The sequence below is a fragment of the Puntigrus tetrazona genome, chromosome 8, assembly GCF_018831695.1.
Source record: "Puntigrus tetrazona isolate hp1 chromosome 8, ASM1883169v1, whole genome shotgun sequence".
Classification (NCBI taxonomy): Eukaryota; Metazoa; Chordata; class Actinopteri; order Cypriniformes; family Cyprinidae; genus Puntigrus; species Puntigrus tetrazona.
In genome coordinates this window covers 12305942-12324743 of record NC_056706.1, presented here as the reverse complement: position 1 = coordinate 12324743, position 18802 = coordinate 12305942, and the positions used below count along the sequence as shown (strand labels likewise).

At 36.3% G+C, this 18802-nt stretch overlaps 3 protein-coding genes across 3 annotated transcripts; 1 reads left to right on the top strand and 2 right to left on the bottom strand.

The window, feature by feature from the left end:
• The first annotated feature begins 324 nt into the window (after nucleotides 1–324).
• On the top strand, nucleotides 325–9028 carry eps8l3b (EPS8-like 3b). Its single transcript, XM_043246455.1, has 20 exons — nucleotides 325–476; nucleotides 1222–1281; nucleotides 2270–2337; nucleotides 2411–2475; nucleotides 2729–2887; nucleotides 2976–3125; nucleotides 3293–3384; nucleotides 3565–3686; nucleotides 4009–4124; nucleotides 4232–4346; nucleotides 4462–4532; nucleotides 4797–4871; nucleotides 5442–5587; nucleotides 5676–5847; nucleotides 5988–6019; nucleotides 6173–6266; nucleotides 6600–6704; nucleotides 6964–7052; nucleotides 7218–7350; nucleotides 7533–9028. The coding sequence occupies exons 2-20, from the start codon at nucleotides 1244–1246 to the stop codon at nucleotides 7572–7574; spliced, it is 1884 nt and encodes a 627-aa protein (XP_043102390.1). The 5' UTR covers nucleotides 325–476; nucleotides 1222–1243; the 3' UTR covers nucleotides 7575–9028.
• Nucleotides 9025–11097, bottom strand: LOC122350230 (glutathione S-transferase Mu 4-like). The gene is made up of 8 exons (XM_043246569.1): nucleotides 10940–11097; nucleotides 10498–10573; nucleotides 10351–10415; nucleotides 10195–10276; nucleotides 10008–10105; nucleotides 9820–9915; nucleotides 9599–9709; nucleotides 9025–9498 (listed from the first exon to the last, which is right to left on the bottom strand). The coding sequence occupies exons 1-8, from the start codon at nucleotides 10973–10975 to the stop codon at nucleotides 9406–9408; spliced, it is 657 nt and encodes a 218-aa protein (XP_043102504.1). The 5' UTR covers nucleotides 10976–11097; the 3' UTR covers nucleotides 9025–9405.
• A 4738-nt stretch (nucleotides 11098–15835) lies between these two features.
• gstm.1 (glutathione S-transferase mu, tandem duplicate 1) lies at nucleotides 15836–18541 on the bottom strand. The gene is made up of 8 exons (XM_043246588.1): nucleotides 18422–18541; nucleotides 17365–17440; nucleotides 17207–17271; nucleotides 17051–17132; nucleotides 16873–16970; nucleotides 16675–16770; nucleotides 16457–16567; nucleotides 15836–16348 (listed from the first exon to the last, which is right to left on the bottom strand). The coding sequence occupies exons 1-8, from the start codon at nucleotides 18455–18457 to the stop codon at nucleotides 16253–16255; spliced, it is 660 nt and encodes a 219-aa protein (XP_043102523.1). The 5' UTR covers nucleotides 18458–18541; the 3' UTR covers nucleotides 15836–16252.
• Between the last annotated feature and the right edge of the window lie 261 nt (nucleotides 18542–18802).

The following is an 18802-nucleotide window of genomic DNA, read 5'->3' as shown; positions in this document are numbered from 1 at the left end:
TGTTTTGAGCTGTGAGGTGACATTAGTAAAACGATTTACTAAACCAAACCTTTCGTAATGCATCTACAAACCAATTATTTCTAGTAATATAGTTTTTAATTTGATATATTTAATATTCTCGTCTATTAAAATATGCCCCTCTGCTTTATGGTAACACAGCAACACACATTTAGGGTGATGTAAGTGTACAAACTGATTCAGGGGTCACTGTGCGACACTTTGTTGTACGCATCACAATGGCTGTTAATGACAAAACCTTCGTACTCAAGGATGTAAATGTAAAACCTGCCCTCTGCTACCTGATCTCGTTTTATTCAGGAACTAGACTTTGACCTCAGCCTTTCCTAGCAGGAAGTCCAGAATATTTGCTCTGAAGCAGTTCAACAAAGAAGACTGATTTGAGGATGTGTCTAAATTCTGGAGTAATCTGAATCTACTTTTGGATTTTTGCAGTTAAATTTAGGATTTTCTTTAAGGTAACGTACAATCATTTGTGTAGTAACAAGGTAGATTTCAGCTGAACTTAATTAGCACTGGTGCTTTAAACACAGATTGATAGAGCAGTAATTTGAATAATATAAAGTAACAGGATTACAGTTAGTTTAATTTGTGTTGTCTTCCGAGAAGGGGTATTAGTGGGGTTTTTTTTCTGCTTTGTAGTGTATCACTTTTGCACTTCTGTTTCTTTTCTTCAAACCAAACATGTTAAGTTGTTGCTGAGAAAGTTCCTGTTTTGTGTGGTCAGCAGTTTTTTTCTGATTATTCGGCAAGCACCTCATAACTTCATAAGTCTCTTCATTTTTGTGTTTAAAAAAGCCAGTGATTCTGCTTTGATTTCAACATACCCTGTTTTAGAATGCGGATTCTTAAAATGAATTCCTTCGCAAATTTTGTTATATTAATAAATCAGACCGCCTTTACTAACTTACTGATATAAATTATAGTTCTATATGTATATACATTATAAAATGTAACATAAATATCAACATTTGATCGTACAGAGCACTTGTTCTGATGTTTTGGTCTGTTTTAGTTTTGAGGATGTCTTATTGCAAGTATGTGCTTCACAAACTTGATGACTACACTTTTAAGTGGTGTCAAACCACAACTGATGAACAGATGCTTATTCATAACTAATATATCTGCTTGGCATACAGCTTCTCAAATGCTTATCTGTCAGTTTTCTGAATGGTTTTATGACTGATAACGTTGTTATTACAGGTGTTAAATATCACAGTCAAGAATGTATGGGGGGAACCCTGTCCCAGTTTTCCCGTCAAGGTACATATTTTGACTCCCCTCCATCAGCCGTATCTTTCACTGTGTGCGAGTGGAATTTGTACCTGAAACACACACAAGGGCGTTTCGGTGTGGCGCGTAATGCCCTATCTCTCTCATAGCTGTTGTCATAACAGGTGTCAGGTCGTCATTACACAACGTTGTGAGGCAGGGTTATTCAAGTTTTAATGAATTTTTTGTTTAAGTATCAGATTGATACATATATATAATTATTTATCTTTTTAGAAAGAAATTAATATGTTTATTTAGCAAGAATGTGTTAAATGGATAAACAGTGACTTTTATTGTTAGAAAATATTTATTTAATCATGCCATGGTCACAGGGTTTGAAAATTAGTGAGGTGTGTGTTGGGGTTAATAGTTGTTCTAAATAACCCCTACAAATACAGCACATTATATAAATTAACATACAGAGATGGAGAAGGAGTTTTGAAAGGATAAACACTTTTAAACTATGTCATATGTATTGCATCGCATATTTTTCAATATTTTACTGTTTGTTAGGGTGGGTAATTTGCAGTTTTTATTAAGTATGCAATATATATTGCTGTTGATTTGTGATCAATTAATTGATAATTAACTACACTGCATGACAAAGTTGAGACAACTTCATTGCTAGTGTTTGCTTAAGCCTTAGGCTTTTTCATGTCCTTCTGTAACGTGCTTGTTCTACAGATCTGTGTTAAATGCTGATGGTTTTGGCAGCATTGATAACATCTCTGACACATAATATCATTATATCTGGTCTGCAATAACCTGCTACTGATGGTACTGATGGTACTGATTACATTGGGTTTTTTTTGTTGTTGTTGTTTTATTTTGTTTTGGGGGGTTTTAAAACCCAAAACAAAACAAAACCATTGTCTTTTAAAAGGATTATTTTTCTAAAATAAAAACATACAGATATTATTAATTTTACAAGATATATGTATAGTCCATACAGACATATTGTGTTGCGATTATATTACAGAGGTTTCTCACCCGAGCCGCCGTCCCAGGAGACCGCCATGTCTCGTCCTAGTGCCAAATCCATCTACAGTAAGTATAAAACCCATTTAAACAGCATATACTAAAATAATACTGTATATTTAAGATGACTTTGATGCTTCAGTGCAAAGGAAGGAGTATTCAGGATCAATCAGCAGACAGCAAGACAACTTTCAATACAGAGTAGAGGTACGATTCAATCAATTTCATATGTTTGTTAACTACGTTTAATAGCTAATCATTTTAAAATGTTTATTTGTGCTGACTGCATGTCACATAATCTAAAATGTATGTTATACAAAATAACAGACAACCAGTGCTTACGTAACATGTTCTGTAGACATTTCCACACAAACTGAACTGGAAAAGTCAATATAATGTATAGCAAGCATGAATTTTACAAGGCCTGTTATAACAATTTTTTTCTTTTTCTGTTTCCTAGCACCTGTTCACCTGTGTGTTAGATGGCAGAGAGGTGAGCAGCATTGACGACTGCGTGAACAGGTTGAAGAATATGGACAGTAAAGGGAAAGTGTGGGGTCAGGACATGATCATTCAGGTCCAGGCGAACCAGCTACAGCTGTGTGACATAGAGACCAAGGTCACTATTCTGAACGAATACTTTGTTTTAAATGGTTGCATTATACAACACTTAGTTCCAGTACTAAACGTTAAACTCTTCCTTGTAGGAGGCTTTGGAGTCTGTTCACTTGAGCAGCATCAGTGCGACAAGAGCAGTTCTCGACAGTTGCGTGTATGACTCCCTTCTCATTATCTCGGTTCAGGATCCCAGCCAGAGAGCTCCACAGGCCTTCTTGTTCCAGTGTGAGGAGATTGGGGTGAGGAACAACACTCTCAAAATGATAAATTCATTTAAGCGTGTCTGCAACGTTATAAATCTGTCTTAATATCTTGGAGATTGATGAGGGAGTTTCTGTTCCACTCCCTTCCTCCTCAGTGCCCTTAATATTTCTATAAAGGTATGTGTGGTGTTTTATATCACTAGGCTCAGGAGGTGGTAAATGATCTGGAAAAGGTAATACAGAATGGAGGGGATGTCACACCGCCACCATTTAAAGAACCGCAGATAGACATCAGGTCAGCTGCTGCCTCGCAAACAAGTTTTTCCTTTAAATGTGGTAAAAGGTGACGTTTTAAATAGACATTATTGATTATTTGGGATAATGATCTAAAAAAGAGATATTATTTATTTGCTCTCTTATACTACAACCTCAGATTTTATAAGTGCTGTAGAGTTATATATTTTCTGTTACTCAGGAGCCATCTGGAAAGCATCATTGGTCAGGGTTATCCGGGAAGCATGAAGAGACCAGCACCCATTCAGCCAAACCCTCCTCCCCCAGAATTCCCACCTCCACAGTACAACTATGAAGACTATGGTGAAGCTTGAAAAGTTCATTTCACATCAAAATATACCCTTTTAAATATAATCTAAAATATCATGAAATGAACACTTTTTAGGGTGTTTTAGACATTTTTTTTTATCCCAACAGAATGATACAAAACTTAATGGCTTTTGTTGTGCTCTCTGTTTGAACACACACACACACACACACACACACACACACACACACACACACACACACACACACACACACACACACACACACACAACTGTGGATATGATTAGTCTAAATATAATCTAAATTCGATTGTCTAAATATATATTCAAAAGCGAAACCTTTTATAATCCTTTCCTAGATGACAGACGACTCTCTCCCACTATGCCATTTCTCCGAGATGAAGCGCCCTTCAGGCCAATGCAGTATGAACAGGAGCAGGCTCCACCTGCATTCAGTGATGTGGAGAGAGATTCGGTCGGTTGGCTTTACTGACAACTTTATCACACCATGCTATTAATCCATCTATTTGGAACTCAATTTTTTTAAAACATTTCCTCCATCCACGTATTTGTTCTCTACAGGAGATTTTTAACCATGTGGCTGCCGACATTGAGACCTTTGTATATAAAATAGACTTAGCTTTGCCAAAAAATGATGGAAGCAAGAAACAGAAAAAGAAAAATGCTACAAAAATGGGTAAACGTCTAACACCTAGTGCTTACTTTATTAATGTTATTTAATGTATTAAAAGGATTTTTAAAAATGTACAAAATTTCAGCATTACAAGATTTCTTATTTTTGCTTTTTATAGTTGTACGTCCTCCCCCTGTGGAGGAGTACATATCCTGTCTGCAGAAAATAAAGTATGGATTCAACCTTTTGGTAAGTTAAATGCAATTCATGTCTGATATTTCCTGTGATAGTATCATTATACTACTTCAATGTATATTTTTAAAAAAATTATAAAATTGTTATTACTACCACTTTAGTTTTGGTGTGTCTCTAAAGTACAGAGAAATAAATGATATCTTTTCAGTGGTCACATTAAATCACTTTTATAAATAAGAAAAAATAATGTTTAAAATGAGACAGCATTTTTTTATTTGTAGCATGACAATTTTAATGCTACATCTCTATTTGTGACAGGGAAAACTGGATGGTCACCTGAAAAACCCTCCTGCTTCTGATTTTGTTCACAGTCTCTTTTCTTCCCTTGCTTTTGTAAGTATCTGTTTGCTCAGTATGTTTGCATTGGAGTCACATTTCGTGCATTTTTTTTTTATTATGCAATGAAAATGAATGTGCATACTTTCTGAAAGCATGTTTAAAGCTGTCTTGTTCTCCTGAAGCTTGTTGTTCACAAAACCAGCAATTCATAAGAAATCACAAGATATATATATAAGTATAAGCGTGGACAGTTTTGTATTAGCAGATGATTCTTGAAGAACCTTTTACATTCCATTAAAGAGAAAGTTTATAGTGAACAAAAGTTCTTTAGATTTTTTACAGTGTTCTTCACACTAAGAAAAAATAGGTTATTTTAAGCCAGAATTCACTGTTCACCAAAATGTTGTTTGGGAAACCCACAATAGTTGTAAGTATGGTATCAAAACAGAAGGTTCCAAAAGTGTCCCCTTTTCAAACTTTTCATGAGTGTACTTTCTGTCCAGAGAAAAGGCTGTGCTTCTGATGATTTAGCAACTTTACCACTGAAATCTTACAGTATATCACAAGGTCAAAGTTCAGGAAATTTACCATATACCAGTTCCTCACCGTTTCTTCATGCTTCAGGCGGTGAATCTGTATCCTCCAAACATCCCTCCCACGGTGCTGAGTCCACTGCTCACAGAAAAATCCCTGCAGCTCCTTGGTAGGACTGTCGAACCAAATGAGGACGCACTGTGGAGCAGTTTGGGTGACGCTTGGAGCATACCAAGGTCTTCTATTCTACAATATTAAAAGGTTCCTCACAAATGAGCAAACAAAGGAGAAGGCTCATGATTTGTTTCTGTATTTTATAAACAGATCTAAATGGCCAAACGGGGATCAGATCCCTCCGTATTATCCCGAATTTTACGATGGTTGGCAGCCCCTTCCGCCCGGCCCTTCCCAGTCCCCTCTCGCCAGCAGGCAGCTGTCACGGAGCAACAGCGAGCGCGTCCCTTCCGGGAACGTCATGCAGAGGCCACCTGAACAGGTAAATGTCTCAAAGGGCAAACTTCAACTGGTTTAAGCATGAGGATGTCATAAAATACGTCAAGTGTTTGACATAAAAATCCTAACCTAAGGTATGATAAAGTGAAACGAGTTAAAATTGCAGTTTAACCTCTCTTCCAGGACGTCAGGCCCTGGAGCGCCCCACCCATCCGGTGAGAGATAGCACGTGAACTCCCCTTTAAAAATCTGCATAATATAAAAGCAATATACAACATTGTTTAATTAACTTTGTAGCCTTTACTGGACAGATTGAGAACTTAATAGTTAAATTAAAATCAAGCCAGTTTTGTCTTATTTTATAACAGGTCAGCTGAACCGCCAATCTATATGAGAGTGATCTATGACTTTATGGCAAGAAACAGTCAGGAACTGAGTGTGATGAAGGGTGACATGGTGCAGGTAATCACCCAACCTTTAACATTACTGATATTTAAAAACACACCCCACACAAAGAAATTGTGTAACTTCAGGGCCGAACAAAGTGGCTAAATCAATACGTTAAAGTCCCACTAGTTAATGTTAGTTAAAAGAGTAAGCAATACATTTGTTAAAGCATTTACTTATCTTTGTTAAAGTTGATTAAAATACAACTGTTCGTTGTAAATGTGTAATGACTACAAGTTTTGATTTTAATAACTTTAGTAAATGCTGAAATTTACATGACCTAACAAAGTATTTATTAATCTATTGTAACTCAACATAGTTTGTACACTTCTATGCTTATGTCAATAGGTAACCGACAAGTCTGGGCAGTGGTGGAAAGTGAAAAACAGTCGTAATGAGGAGGGTTATGTGCCTCAGAATGTTCTAGAGCCTGCTGATGGACAAAGGCCAGCTGTAAGTCAGAGCCAATGCACATATTTTATTTTTATTTATTTTTACAAATATATTCTCACTCTTTTATTCAAATCAATATTTTAATAATGCATTAAAGACATACTCATTAATGGCTTCATTCATAAAATGAAGACAAAAACGCTCTGTTAATGTATGGCACCTGATTTTCTATTACTGTTTGGTCGGGACATGTATTCCCTATTTTATATTTGCTATACACAATTCATTGTTTTGTGAATGTTGTCCCTTGTGTTCTCAGCAAAATATGAGAGGACCCCCATCTCTAGATATGAGATCTAGACCTGAGGAAGTCAAAGCCTGGTTACAGTACAAAGGCTTTTCTAAAATGTAAGTGAGCATTTCTATAATCTTTCACACCGTTCAAGTTCATACCTTTTTTTTTTTTGCAACAAATTTTGCATTAGACTACACCAAAACGTAGTTCTGACACTTTACAGCAGAACTTAACATTTATTCATCTGTTGGCATTTGATTCATCATGTATGTGTGCAGGACGCTCCAGAGTCTTGGGGTGTTTAGTGGAGCAATGTTGCTGGGAATGAAACGGGATGATATCAGAGCAATATGTCCTGAGGAAGGAGGTCGAGTCTTCTTTCAACTGCAGAGCGTCAGATCGACTGTTGCAGTAAGTCATTCTGCTCTATTTGTTCAAAGTAAACTCCCACCTCCCACAAAGTCTGTTATTTATGGAGCACGTTTCATTGTGGTGATGTAATCCTACAGTATTCAGTGCTGTTTCATACCTGACAGTGATTTAATGACTGAGACGGAGCTCGCAAATGTCATCAGTCTCCATTTTCTTTGTAGCTTGCCAGTGAGGCTGAATACAGCCAGTACGGTGGCCGCTGATAATCTGAAGACACTTCTGCATTTTGATAGCAAGAATCTGAACCTGTCTGGACCTGAATGAACAAGAACTATTCATTAAACTTCTCAGCATTTCCATTAATTAGAAAACAAGCTAAGGCTAATGCCTATAGACTCGTTCATCCTCTGCTGCATAGCGTAACCCTCAGGCAACGGAAAGTTTTTCTCATGCCCCGTGTTCAGTACATGTTTTTTTTTTTAAATGATTGAAACCAATTAAAATGTTTGAAAAGCAGCAAAGAACAGTCCAATAAGGTATTTGACTCTCAAGCACCATTTGTCCTGTTCTGACACATGATCACAGGAGCACATGTTGTGACAAGAAGGCAAAATTATTGGCTTTAGTAATATTAAAATGACATGAACTGTACATAAAAGGTGTGTGTGTGTGTGTGTGTGTGTGTGTGTGTGTGTGTGTGTGTGTGTGTGTGTGTGTGTGAAAGTGTAGAAAAACTTTCATCAGGTTTTATGAAGCTTTTTTTATTTGCATGTTCAGAAAATCTGTTTTTTCTTTTGTTGCACAGTAAGAGGTAAGAAATGGCTCCTATACCTAACTAAGATTTTCCAATGACAATACATATGGGTGTCTGCAAGGTTTCTGGGTGTTCAAGAAGTGTAAGATGCACCTCTGTTTCACAGCAGGGAAGAAGTGCTTCTCGAAGTTTAACATAGAGTAAAATCTCATTCCATGAAGTACATGATATGACGTGACAAACTGCATTAGGGCTGAGAAACCTTGGTCCTGGAGGGCCACTGTCCTGCAGAGTTGTCACCAACCCCAATCAAACACATCAGAACAAGCTAATTAATGTATTTTATAGATGACTAGAAAGCTAAAGACTGGTGGCCCTCCAGGACCTCCAGGACCAGTTTTACCTGTACTACAAAACAAACCTACATCTGTATCAAATTCAATATATCAATGTGTTTTAAGTGTTTTCCCCTTTTTACTTGATTATTTGACATTTTTGGACAAATGAGTGATTTTGTAATGCTCTCTGAACATTGTATTATCATATGTAAATGGAGAATTTTCTCTGTGATTTTATAACATTGTTGTGACAACGTTGCCCTGAGGCATGGAGGGTGAGGGGTGGTAAAACAATGATTTATCCATAAAATGTTGCCAAATAAGTCATAGAAATTATGCAGAATTTTACTTTCACATGCCATCAAAATGCATGCAGTAGAGAGTTATATTACCCTTCAATCATGCAAATGGTGAATACATTTAATGCATTCATTTTATTTATTTGATAAAGATTGTTCCAATAAATCAATTTCCACTGATGTTATGTGATGATGGGCACATGTCTAATGTGGTATTTAGCTGTTATATGTGTATAATGTAAATGAAACATATCTGTAACACTGTGATTGATCCTGACAGTGTTTGCTAATTGTTCACTGTATGGTAATAAATAGTCAATAATCAACATTAGTAGCCATGGTTTATTGGTCTTAAAGTAAGCTTTTGATTTTGTTGTTAAATTTGTTTGTTATATTTAAGTTTCAATTTACAAAAAAGTTCTACAATCCAAAACAGTACAGTTCGTTCGGGATGCCTTTGGTTTAAAAACCTGTTTTGAATGCAGGATTGCATTATATCATTCATGACCATTTCATTTCGAAGCAATAATGCTTTATTGGGTAAAAATAAGTTCCTGAATTCATGTTTTTATTTAAAAAGGAAAGCTAAACAGTAAAATATCTAATACACTTTTTTATTAGAATGTAAATTTAGTTATTCTTTTTTTTTTTATTATTGGGAAGGTTGTCCAAAAAACAAATCAAGACAAAATCTTGTTATTTTTCACTCCTTGTTTCCCCATTTGGCCATCTTGTTGTTCACAGGATTTCTGATGAACCTGTTCGACTTCATGTAATCTACGATCTTCTCAAGGCTCTGACAGGGAACACAATTCATATCAGAATTACAATTTTTAACATTACAATTAATGTGAGAATATCACATTATAGTCTTTTTGATGTGAAGCAATCAAAACCTCAAATCTATCCTGGAAATGTCTCAGGTTTATGTACTTATCCAGGCAGTCCAGGCAAAACATAAGATGCAAATCCAGAAGCTCGTACATGATGAAGTCCACAAATGTGATCTACAGGATGAGGCAAAACAGGAATGAGCTAATTACATAAAGTTTTGTTTGTTTGTTTTTTATCCCAAAACTGACAAATTAAAGTGGCTCCAAACATTGTGCCTATTTACCTTGTCCCCAGCAAACCACTTCCTGTCACCCAGGAATTCAGAGAACTGCTTTAGAGATCCTGGCAATTTCTGACTGTAGCTTGATTTATTTTTGTCCTGTGAAATATTACAAATAAATTCAGATTTTTTTTTATTTTCTTCAAATATTCAACCAGCGCATAAGACTAAAGCTGATCATGGCCACTCACAAAGTCTCCATAGCAAAGCTGGACAAAACCATTGCGGAAATCCATCGCCTGGTTTTCCAAGATATCAACTCTCACCTGCTCTTCTTCAGTTTCCCCACCTAGAAACATTACAGAAAGATATTTTATATTAGTTCATTTCAGTGATGTTTTTTTTTTTTTTTTTTTAATTAACAAATGAAGTGCTCACAGAGGTTGTGTTTGAGGGCGATGTATCTCATTATGGCATTGCTTTGGACCACTTTCTTGTCTCCATCCACTAGGTAGGGCAACTGGTGAAGGATGAAGGTGGTCAGTTATTGCATGTCATTCTGAACAATACAATGCGTGTAACTATGTAACTTACATTAGGAAAGTTCATCCCAAGTTTCTCTTTCTCATTAATCCAACAGCTTTTGTCGTAGTTGGGACCTGCAAGGCAGGAATATAGAAACACGTCAATGTGCTTTTCTGACTGTGTCTGCTACTGTATGATATAATAATCATCACTTACCATCACCACAAGGATAGAACTTCTCCTCATACTTAGTACCAGTGTATTCCAACAGAAGACGGATCGGTTGAGCAAGCTGTAATCAGAAGAAAATCATGAAGTATAGCAAACTTCAGCTTCACTCTTGGAATAATTAACTGATTGTCAAGATTTTACACTGTGTATTAAGAAAACTAAATTTAATATCCTTACTAGTGTATTGAAAATATGGACAACACTAATACAGTCAAATATAGAAGAAGAAAACTTGATTTTTACACACTTATTTCTTGCTTGCAGACAGAGATGGACGAAGGTTAAAAATTTTAGATTTTGTGTATTTTTATTTATTTAACAGAGAAAACAGTAGTTACATAGTGCAGATGTTAAATAAAAATTAATGCAAAAAATAAATAAAAATAAACCACCATCTAATCAAATAAAGCAATAAAATATTTCCTACCTCGCGTGTTTTCCAGTTTGCCAATTTCATTGCCATCTTGTCTCTTGCAACGAGCAGCGCTGTGCAGAAGCTGAATGAAAGGAGGAGAGTGGACGGATGTCTGAGGAGCGAGCGCACCTGAGTGTGATATGAATGATGGGGCGGGGCTGGGCCCTTTGGGGCAGGGCAGGGGCGTGTCCAAAGCACAAGAGAATTCTATTTGTTAAACAGTATGTAAGATTTAATTTTACAGTAGAGCCTCGCTGAACAATTATAATATGTATGTATTAGGGCTGTCCCCGACTAAGGGGTTTTCTGGTCATTTAAAGCATAAGTCGACTAATTGCACATTAATAAGGACTTTTTATTAACAAGAAATCTTGTGAATTATGCGCCAGAATGGTCCCGAATACACTGGGTAGACACTGACATGCGTTTGTAAAAATTTTTCTTTTTAAATATATGCTTTATTGATAAGATACAGAGAGAAAGAGAGAGAGAGAGAGACAGATTGTGTGTGTGTGTGTGTGTGTGTGTGTGTAAATTAAGACAACTTTTTTAAGTTTAACTAGATACATGAATATGCAGTATTAAATAAATTTAACTAAAAAAACGACAAAAAAAACGCCTTTTCCTGGTGGCACTTTATCTGCAGCTAACACAATCAGTACAAAGTGAGACAAACATTATGCAACTGGTTTAAAAATAGTAAAATTATTTAATACATGCTGTAATCTCTGTGAATGGGAAAAGGAGGGAAAAAAGGAGGCTGAATGTGGCTAAATGCGCCATTTCTCAAACAGGATCGGGCCAGATCCACAGATCCAAAGCCTAGCCAAATCTGGCAACCATTGCTGGGCCAGACCTGGTTGACTTCTAGCGAGCCGCTGGCCACCTGGGTACGAATAGAAATCACTCATACGCATCTCTTTCAAATTTTTGGACAAATTTGTGATTTTGTAATGCTCTCTGAACATTGTATTATCATATGTAAATGGAGAATTTTTTCTGTGATTCTATAACATTGTTGTGACAACGTTGCCCTGAGGCATGGAGGGTGAGGGGTGGTAAAACAATGATTTATGGGTTAGGGTTAGGTTAGGTTAGGTTAAAAAAACCTAAAACGTTGCCAAATAAGTCATAAAAATTATGTGGAATTTTGTTTTCACATGCCATCAAAATGCATGCAGTAGAGAGTTATATTACCCTTCACTCATGCAAATAGTGAATACATTTAATTCATTCATTTTATTTGATAAAGATTGTTCCAATAAATCGATTTCCATTGATGTTATGTGATGATGGGCACATGTCATGTAATCTACGATCTTCTCAAGGCTCTGACAGGGAACACAATTCATATCAGAATTCATATCATATACAATTTTTTTTTTTTTTTACTTTTTTTTACTTGATTTTTACACACTTTCTTATCTCTTGCTGGCAGACAGAAAGATGGACGATGGTTAAGAATGTTAGATTTTGTGTATTTTTATATAATATATAGGTGCATGGAATAATTATAATAAAAACTACCGTCTATTCTAATTTCATGGTGACTTTATATCTTCAGAAACATACAGTCTAATTCAGTGGTTCCCAACCTTTTCTTGTTTGAGGCACCCTTGGAAAGCCTTTCAAAAGTTCCCGGCACCCTTATAAGGAAATAGATATTTAAAATCTCCGTAGCTTTTTTATTATTATTTATTTATTTGTTTCATTTCGAGAGTTTGCATGCAATAACACCTTATACCTAGTCCTAGATTATATGAGAATACTGTTTACACTGATTCTGCCTTAATAAAAAAATTTTGTTGAAATTTTGGCGGCACCCTCAAAAGATCTCACGGCACCCCTTAGTGCCGCGGCACACCGGTTGGGAACCACTGGTCTAATTACATGCCCTCTTATTTAACAGAGAAAACAGTAGAAAGTGAAATGTTTGACATTTCATTCACTTACATTGATTTCTAGAAACCATGTAGTATTCATAATGCTGTATGAGGATAAAGGGTGAAAATTTTAATCAACATGTTGATTCGGTGTAAATTCTTTAGCCATAAAAATGTGTAATCAATATAGGTTTGTAATCTGATGATATGAAGTGTATCATTTCTCAGTACTAAAAGTGCCTTTCTTGGCAGCTATACAAAGTTTTGATAAAAGTGGTATAAAGAGAAGAGTTAGCTCAGGGCTTTAAATCGTGTGAACAATGAAAAGCTCTTATTAAAAGAATACCGCAGGCGTTTAGTCTAGTTGTGGTGTAACCACACCCGAAGCTTCAAATTTACATATAACCAAGAATCAGTGGGCATGGTGAGACAAGACAGGTATGTTACAGTACAGGCACAAAACCTTTAAAGACCCCTATAGCTCTGAATCACATGTTTAAACTATAAAGGCAACAGTACCAAACGTTTCTAAGAATACAGCATCGACTTGCGCGTCCTAAAAATGATAACATTTGTGTATTTTAAGATATCAGAATCTTCTGTGATGCTGTATTAAGAATTAATGCAAAAAGTAAATAAAAATAAACCATCAAATCAAATAAAGCAAATATTTCCTGCCTCGCGTCCAAAGCACAAGAGAATTCTGTCTCACTCACAGAATGCTGTTCAAAACTCGTACAATTTCTTTCTTCTGCGGAACATATTTGTTAAACGGTATAAAGAAAGGAGGCTGAATGTGGCTAAATGCGCCGTTTCTCAAACAGGATCGGGCCAGATCCGTGGATCCAAAGCCTAGCCAAATATGGCAACCATTGCTGGGCCAGACCTGGTTGACTTCTAGCGAGCCGCTGGCCACTTGGGTACGACTAGAAATCACTCATACGCATCTCTTTTAGATGCGAAATCTGTGAATTGCAAATAAACATGAACATCCGCGCAAATGAATGGTTTCAACTTTCTGCCTTGTAAACGATTTCTAATTAATTCAACACATAAGATACCCCCAATCATCACAACTTACATTTTCAAAAACATGCAAAAATACAGTTTTTATATGAACGCTATGAATCTAAGCTTACGCACGCTATAAGATCAAATCTGAGCGGACTCGGGTTTTATAAATGAGGCCCCAGCTAAAACAAGGCTAAAACAAGGCTAAAACAAGGCAAACTTTGGGCTGTGAGTGAAAATTTATTACACGTGTAATATCGTGCCCCAAGAACAGGCATAAGTTAGACCACCATCGAAAGACTAACTGTGCGTCTGTTAAAAAGTGAATATGGGTCTAGGCCAGGGGTGTCCTGCACTCGGTCCTGGAGGGCCGGTGTCCTGCAGAGATTAGCTCCAACCCTAATTAAACACACCTGATCCAGCTAATCAAGTACTTCAGACATGCATAGTATATGCGTTTTAGCAGGGTTGAATCTAAACTCTGCAGGGCTCCGGCCCTCCAGGACCGAGTGCAGGACACCCCTGGTCTAGGCTAAAACAGAATCTGGGTTGTAATGACTTTATATGCATGTAAACATTTCAGTACTTCTATGTGATTTTTTTTTTCATTTTCATTTCATTGTAATTCTATTTCATTGTAATGTCTTTTCCTGTGTTCCTCCCTGGCTTTGAAAGATTCAATAAAACAAAACAAAACATACTTTTCTTCTGATTTAAGTCGTTCTTTCAGAGCAAGAGCGCCCTCCGGCTTCGAGTTGGAAGGAAACACACAGGTGCATCTCTATAAATTAGAATGTCGTGGAAAAGTTCATTTCAGTAATTCAGCTCAAATTGTGAAACTTGTGTATTAAATAAATTCAAAGCAGACAGTCTGAAGTACTCTTTTGTTCTTTTAATTGTGATGATGTAGGCTCACATTTAACAAAAACCATCCAGTCTTAAAAAAATAGAATATGGACCAACAATTCACTAAATTCACTTTTTTATTGGTCTTATGGAGTATTCAATTTTTTTGAGATCATGAATTGGTTGGTTTTTGTTAAATGTGAGCCAAAAACATCACAATTAAAAGAACAAAAGACTTGAATTTGTGCATTGAATTTAATACATGAGTTTCACAATTTGAGTTGAATTACTTATATTATCTTTTCCATGACGTTCTAATGAGATACACCTGTACAGCGTACAAGAGTGTTCGGCGTTTTGTGCACACAAAAAAAAATTAAATCTAGATTTATTTACATTTGGCTCCTAAAAACCTTACCTATGTGAACACACTTGACAAAAAGGTGCAGTGTAAGTGTTTAGGTTTTAATGAACGAAAGAGCCGGGGTTGCCGACCCCTGGTTTAGGTATGTAAGGTGGGTGCAGCTGGATCTGGATCAAGCCTCGCTCCTTGGATCTTGTGTTCTCGACTACCATCTTTCTTTTTCAGCAAGGCCCAATCCTTTTACAGTCATGGCCCAAAATATCAACACCTTCAATAAATATGATCAGAGGGGGCTGTGAAAATTAATCTACATTGTTAATTCTTTGGATCTTCAAAAATCCTACAATTGTTTTTTATCTTACCTTTCATTAAATGATGGGAATAAAAAAAAAAGAAATAATAATAATAATAATAATAAATATATATAAATAAAAAATTATCAAATGATTTTCTTAAATACACATTGAACAATTATTGGCACCCCTAGAAATTCTTATAAGTATCTCTAAAGTATATTTTCATTTATATTTACAATTTTGAGAACTCCATGGTGATTATGAACATTAAATCATACAGCCATGGCTTCCTGTTTCACAGAAATATAAATAGGAGAGAAAACAAAGCCCAGATTATCTTAAACATATTTTTTGAAATGAATTATCAAAAGGATTAACACTGCAGAATAATTTTCACAGCCACGTTTGATCATATATACAAAGGGTGCCTTTTTGCTTTTGGACATGACTGTATCTGCATTCAAAAAACTATTCAAGGGATTAAAGAAAACACCATATTTAGAAATCATTGAACAAAACAGTGCTGTGCTTTTATTGGGTCAAAATAAGGAACTGCATTTAATGCTTTGTCTTCAAATGTAGAATCACAATCCAAACAGTGAGATCCACAAAATAACAATGAAATGCTTCTATTCTTCTGAAGGCATCAAAAATCAAAGTGCGACACTCATCTAAACACTTTCATTTTAAGCCTAATCTAAGTGCTTGCATTATTTCTAGAGACAACAACTGAGAATTCTGATTGTTTCACAACGCTTTTATAATGAATACTAATGACAACTGCATCGCATTGTTAGTTATTGAAAGGCTTAAAATATTGTTCACAAAAAGATTAGCGGTGTGCAGTTCATCTGCACTGACCTTATAACCAAAGCAGATGATGTTGCACCTAGCAATGCTTTATCAAGAAACAATCTTGTTGGCTTCACTCCTTCTTGTTTCCCCATTTGGCCATCTTGTTGTTCACGGGTGTTTTAATGAACTTCTTTGACTTCATGTATTCTACAATCTTCTCAAGACTCTGATAGAGAAGACCATTAACAAAAAGGTCACAATATGGTTTATCCATTTTCATTACAAATTAGGCGAGACCATCGAATCATTTCATGTGACAAAAGTGGACCCAAACCTCAAAGCGCTCAAGGAAACATCTCAGGTTTCTGTAGTCATCCAGGCACGCTGGGTCAAACATACGATGCTGATCCAGCAACTCAAACATGATGAAGTCCACAAATGTGATCTACAGGATGAGAAAATAGAATGCGGATATCAAAGTAAATTTTATTAGATATACTGGACAGAGATTCAATAAAGAATAAAGTGCTTCCAAATAATAAGCCCATTTACATTGTCACCAGCAAACCACTTCCTGTCACCAAGGAAGTTAGAGAACTGCTTTAGCGTCCCTGGCAGTTTGTCAGCGTAGCATGCTTTGTTTTTGTCCTGTAATCAAATATAAATCATTTATCGATTAACAAGTGAACTCGATGTAAGTTGCAAATTTCCTCAATGCAGCACATATTTCTATATAATCAAATCACTCACAAAGTCTCCATAGCAAAGCTGGACAAAACCATTGCGGAAGTCCATCGCCTGGTTTTCCAAGATGTCAACTCTCACCTGCTCTTCTTCAGTCTCCCCACCTAGAATCATGTTAGAAAGAGAAATGACTATTTTCAGGGATGCTTGAGAAAATAAAGGAATAAACGAATGAAGTGCTCACAGAGCTTGTGTTTGCGGGCGATGTATCTCATTATGGCATTGCTTTGGACCACCTTCGTGTCTCCATCCTCTAGGTAGGGCAACTGGTGAAGGATGAGGGTAGTTAGTTATTGCACGTTATTCAGAATAATACTAAGTGGGTAACTATGTAACTTACATTAGGAAAGTCCATCTCAAGTTTCTCTTTCTCATTAAACCAACAGCTTTTGTCGTAATTGGGAGCTGCAAGGCAGGAATATAGAAACAAGTCAATGTGCTTTTATATGGACCATCTGACTGTGTCTGCTACTGTATGATATAATAATCATCACTTACCCTCACCACAGGAATAGAACTTCTCCTCATACTTAGTACCAGTGTATTCCAACAGAAGACGGATCGGTTGAGCAAGCTGCAATCAAATAATAAGACACTCTTCATAAGTACTTCCAGCTGCTGTAAATTGTTTTTCACTCTTGAAATGATCTGGGTGTTTTAAATGCCAAATATGAAAAACATTATCAAACTACAATAAATGTACATTAATTTCACACACAAAAATATTGACCAGAAGATTAATAACTAACATGAACATACTCTTCTAGTTGTGGAAATGTTGCCACATAGATGTGGTCAAATTGCTTCACGTCCTTTGAAACATACAGTAAAACACTTATCATCTTAAAACATTGCTCAAGACTTATTTTTCGGTTTCCGCCAAAGTACAAGAACACAAGGAGAGAGATTATGTCGTGCGGTTTTAGAAAGCTAAACGGTAAGCACCGAGCAGTTTATGGTAATTAAACCAGCTCTCAGTTTATACAACCCAAAGTTACGTTTTAACGTTAGCTCTTATGAACTCAAAGAATACAGCAAGTGTTTCGTCGTAATTTTGCAAATTGGGGTGTAATCAAGCCCAAGATAGAGTAGATAAACACAACTGACATAATAGCATCCTTATGCTTGGCAAGCAGTCACGCGCTAAACGACAAAAAGCACGCACATTTCAGCGGATGATTTTTTTTAGGTATAGAAACGTTCAATCAAAGAATAGACAAAAACAAAACGCTCTCAAAAAAAATATGTTTCAGGGCAGCGTCAGATTAGACAACCACTATAATCTAAACCAGTACCAAACTTCGCCGACTAACGGCCTGACGTTAGTTTATTACTCTCAACTTAACATTGACCAAAATGTGAATTTAAACACGCTAAGACCGCGCAGATGTGAGCGCTTTCAAACGTGGCAAACCACACCGACTGTGATTTAATTATACTGCGGTGACTGCATCACAAAGTTATGAACAAGAAATGCAATATGACTCATTTAATGGTTTAACTATGCAAAAATGTGCATTAAACATTCATGCAAAAAATTACGAATGCTTCTTACCCCACGAATATCCCAATATGCCAATTTCATTGCCATTTTGCAACAAAAGCGCGCTCCGTACCGTCGTGCTTCAAAATGAGGAGCGGAGAGGCGGAATGGAGGGGGGGCGTGCGCGCGCACGTGGGCTCCGTGCGGGTTCGCCTTAAAGAGGTAGTGCACCCACAAAATTATTGTTCCGGCATGAAAATAGTATTTCATTCATGTTAGAAAATTATGAAAGATTTCATTTATTTTGTAAGCAATGCGTCGATGTGCATACTAAATGCATTCGCATATTTTAGCTTTTTACCAGGAAGGAAAAAACATCTTAGTGGGACCAAAAGGTCAACAAGTCTTCGAAAACTGTTTATTTTGACTTATTTAATGTCCCAGCAATCAATT

What these genes read in the sequence shown, in the direction of transcription:
- LOC122350230 (XM_043246569.1), bottom strand. Translation starts at nt 10,975, where the DNA reads ATGGCAATGAAATTGGCAAACTGGAAAACACGCGAG. An exon ending in GTTCTATCCTTGTGGTGATG is followed by an intron (nt 10,416 to 10,497) that starts GTAAGTGATGAT and finishes CCTGCCTTGCAG; the next exon opens with GTCCCAACTACGACAAAAGC. An exon ending in ATTTCCAGGATAGATTTGAG is followed by an intron (nt 9,499 to 9,598) that starts GTTTTGATTGCT and finishes GTTCCCTGTCAG; the next exon opens with AGCCTTGAGAAGATCGTAGA.
- gstm.1 (XM_043246588.1), bottom strand. Translation starts at nt 18,457, where the DNA reads ATGGCAATGAAATTGGCATATTGGGATATTCGTGGG. An exon ending in CATATTGGGATATTCGTGGG is followed by an intron (nt 17,441 to 18,421) that starts GTAAGAAGCATT and finishes ATTTGATTGCAG; the next exon opens with CTTGCTCAACCGATCCGTCT. An exon ending in AGTGGTTTGCTGGTGACAAT is followed by an intron (nt 16,568 to 16,674) that starts GTAAATGGGCTT and finishes CTCATCCTGTAG; the next exon opens with ATCACATTTGTGGACTTCAT.
- eps8l3b (XM_043246455.1), top strand. Translation starts at nt 1,244, where the DNA reads ATGTATGGGGGGAACCCTGTCCCAGTTTTCCCGTCAAG. An exon ending in TCTTTTCTTCCCTTGCTTTT is followed by an intron (nt 4,872 to 5,441) that starts GTAAGTATCTGT and finishes TTCATGCTTCAG; the next exon opens with GCGGTGAATCTGTATCCTCC. An exon ending in GCGTCAGATCGACTGTTGCA is followed by an intron (nt 7,351 to 7,532) that starts GTAAGTCATTCT and finishes TTTTCTTTGTAG; the next exon opens with CTTGCCAGTGAGGCTGAATA.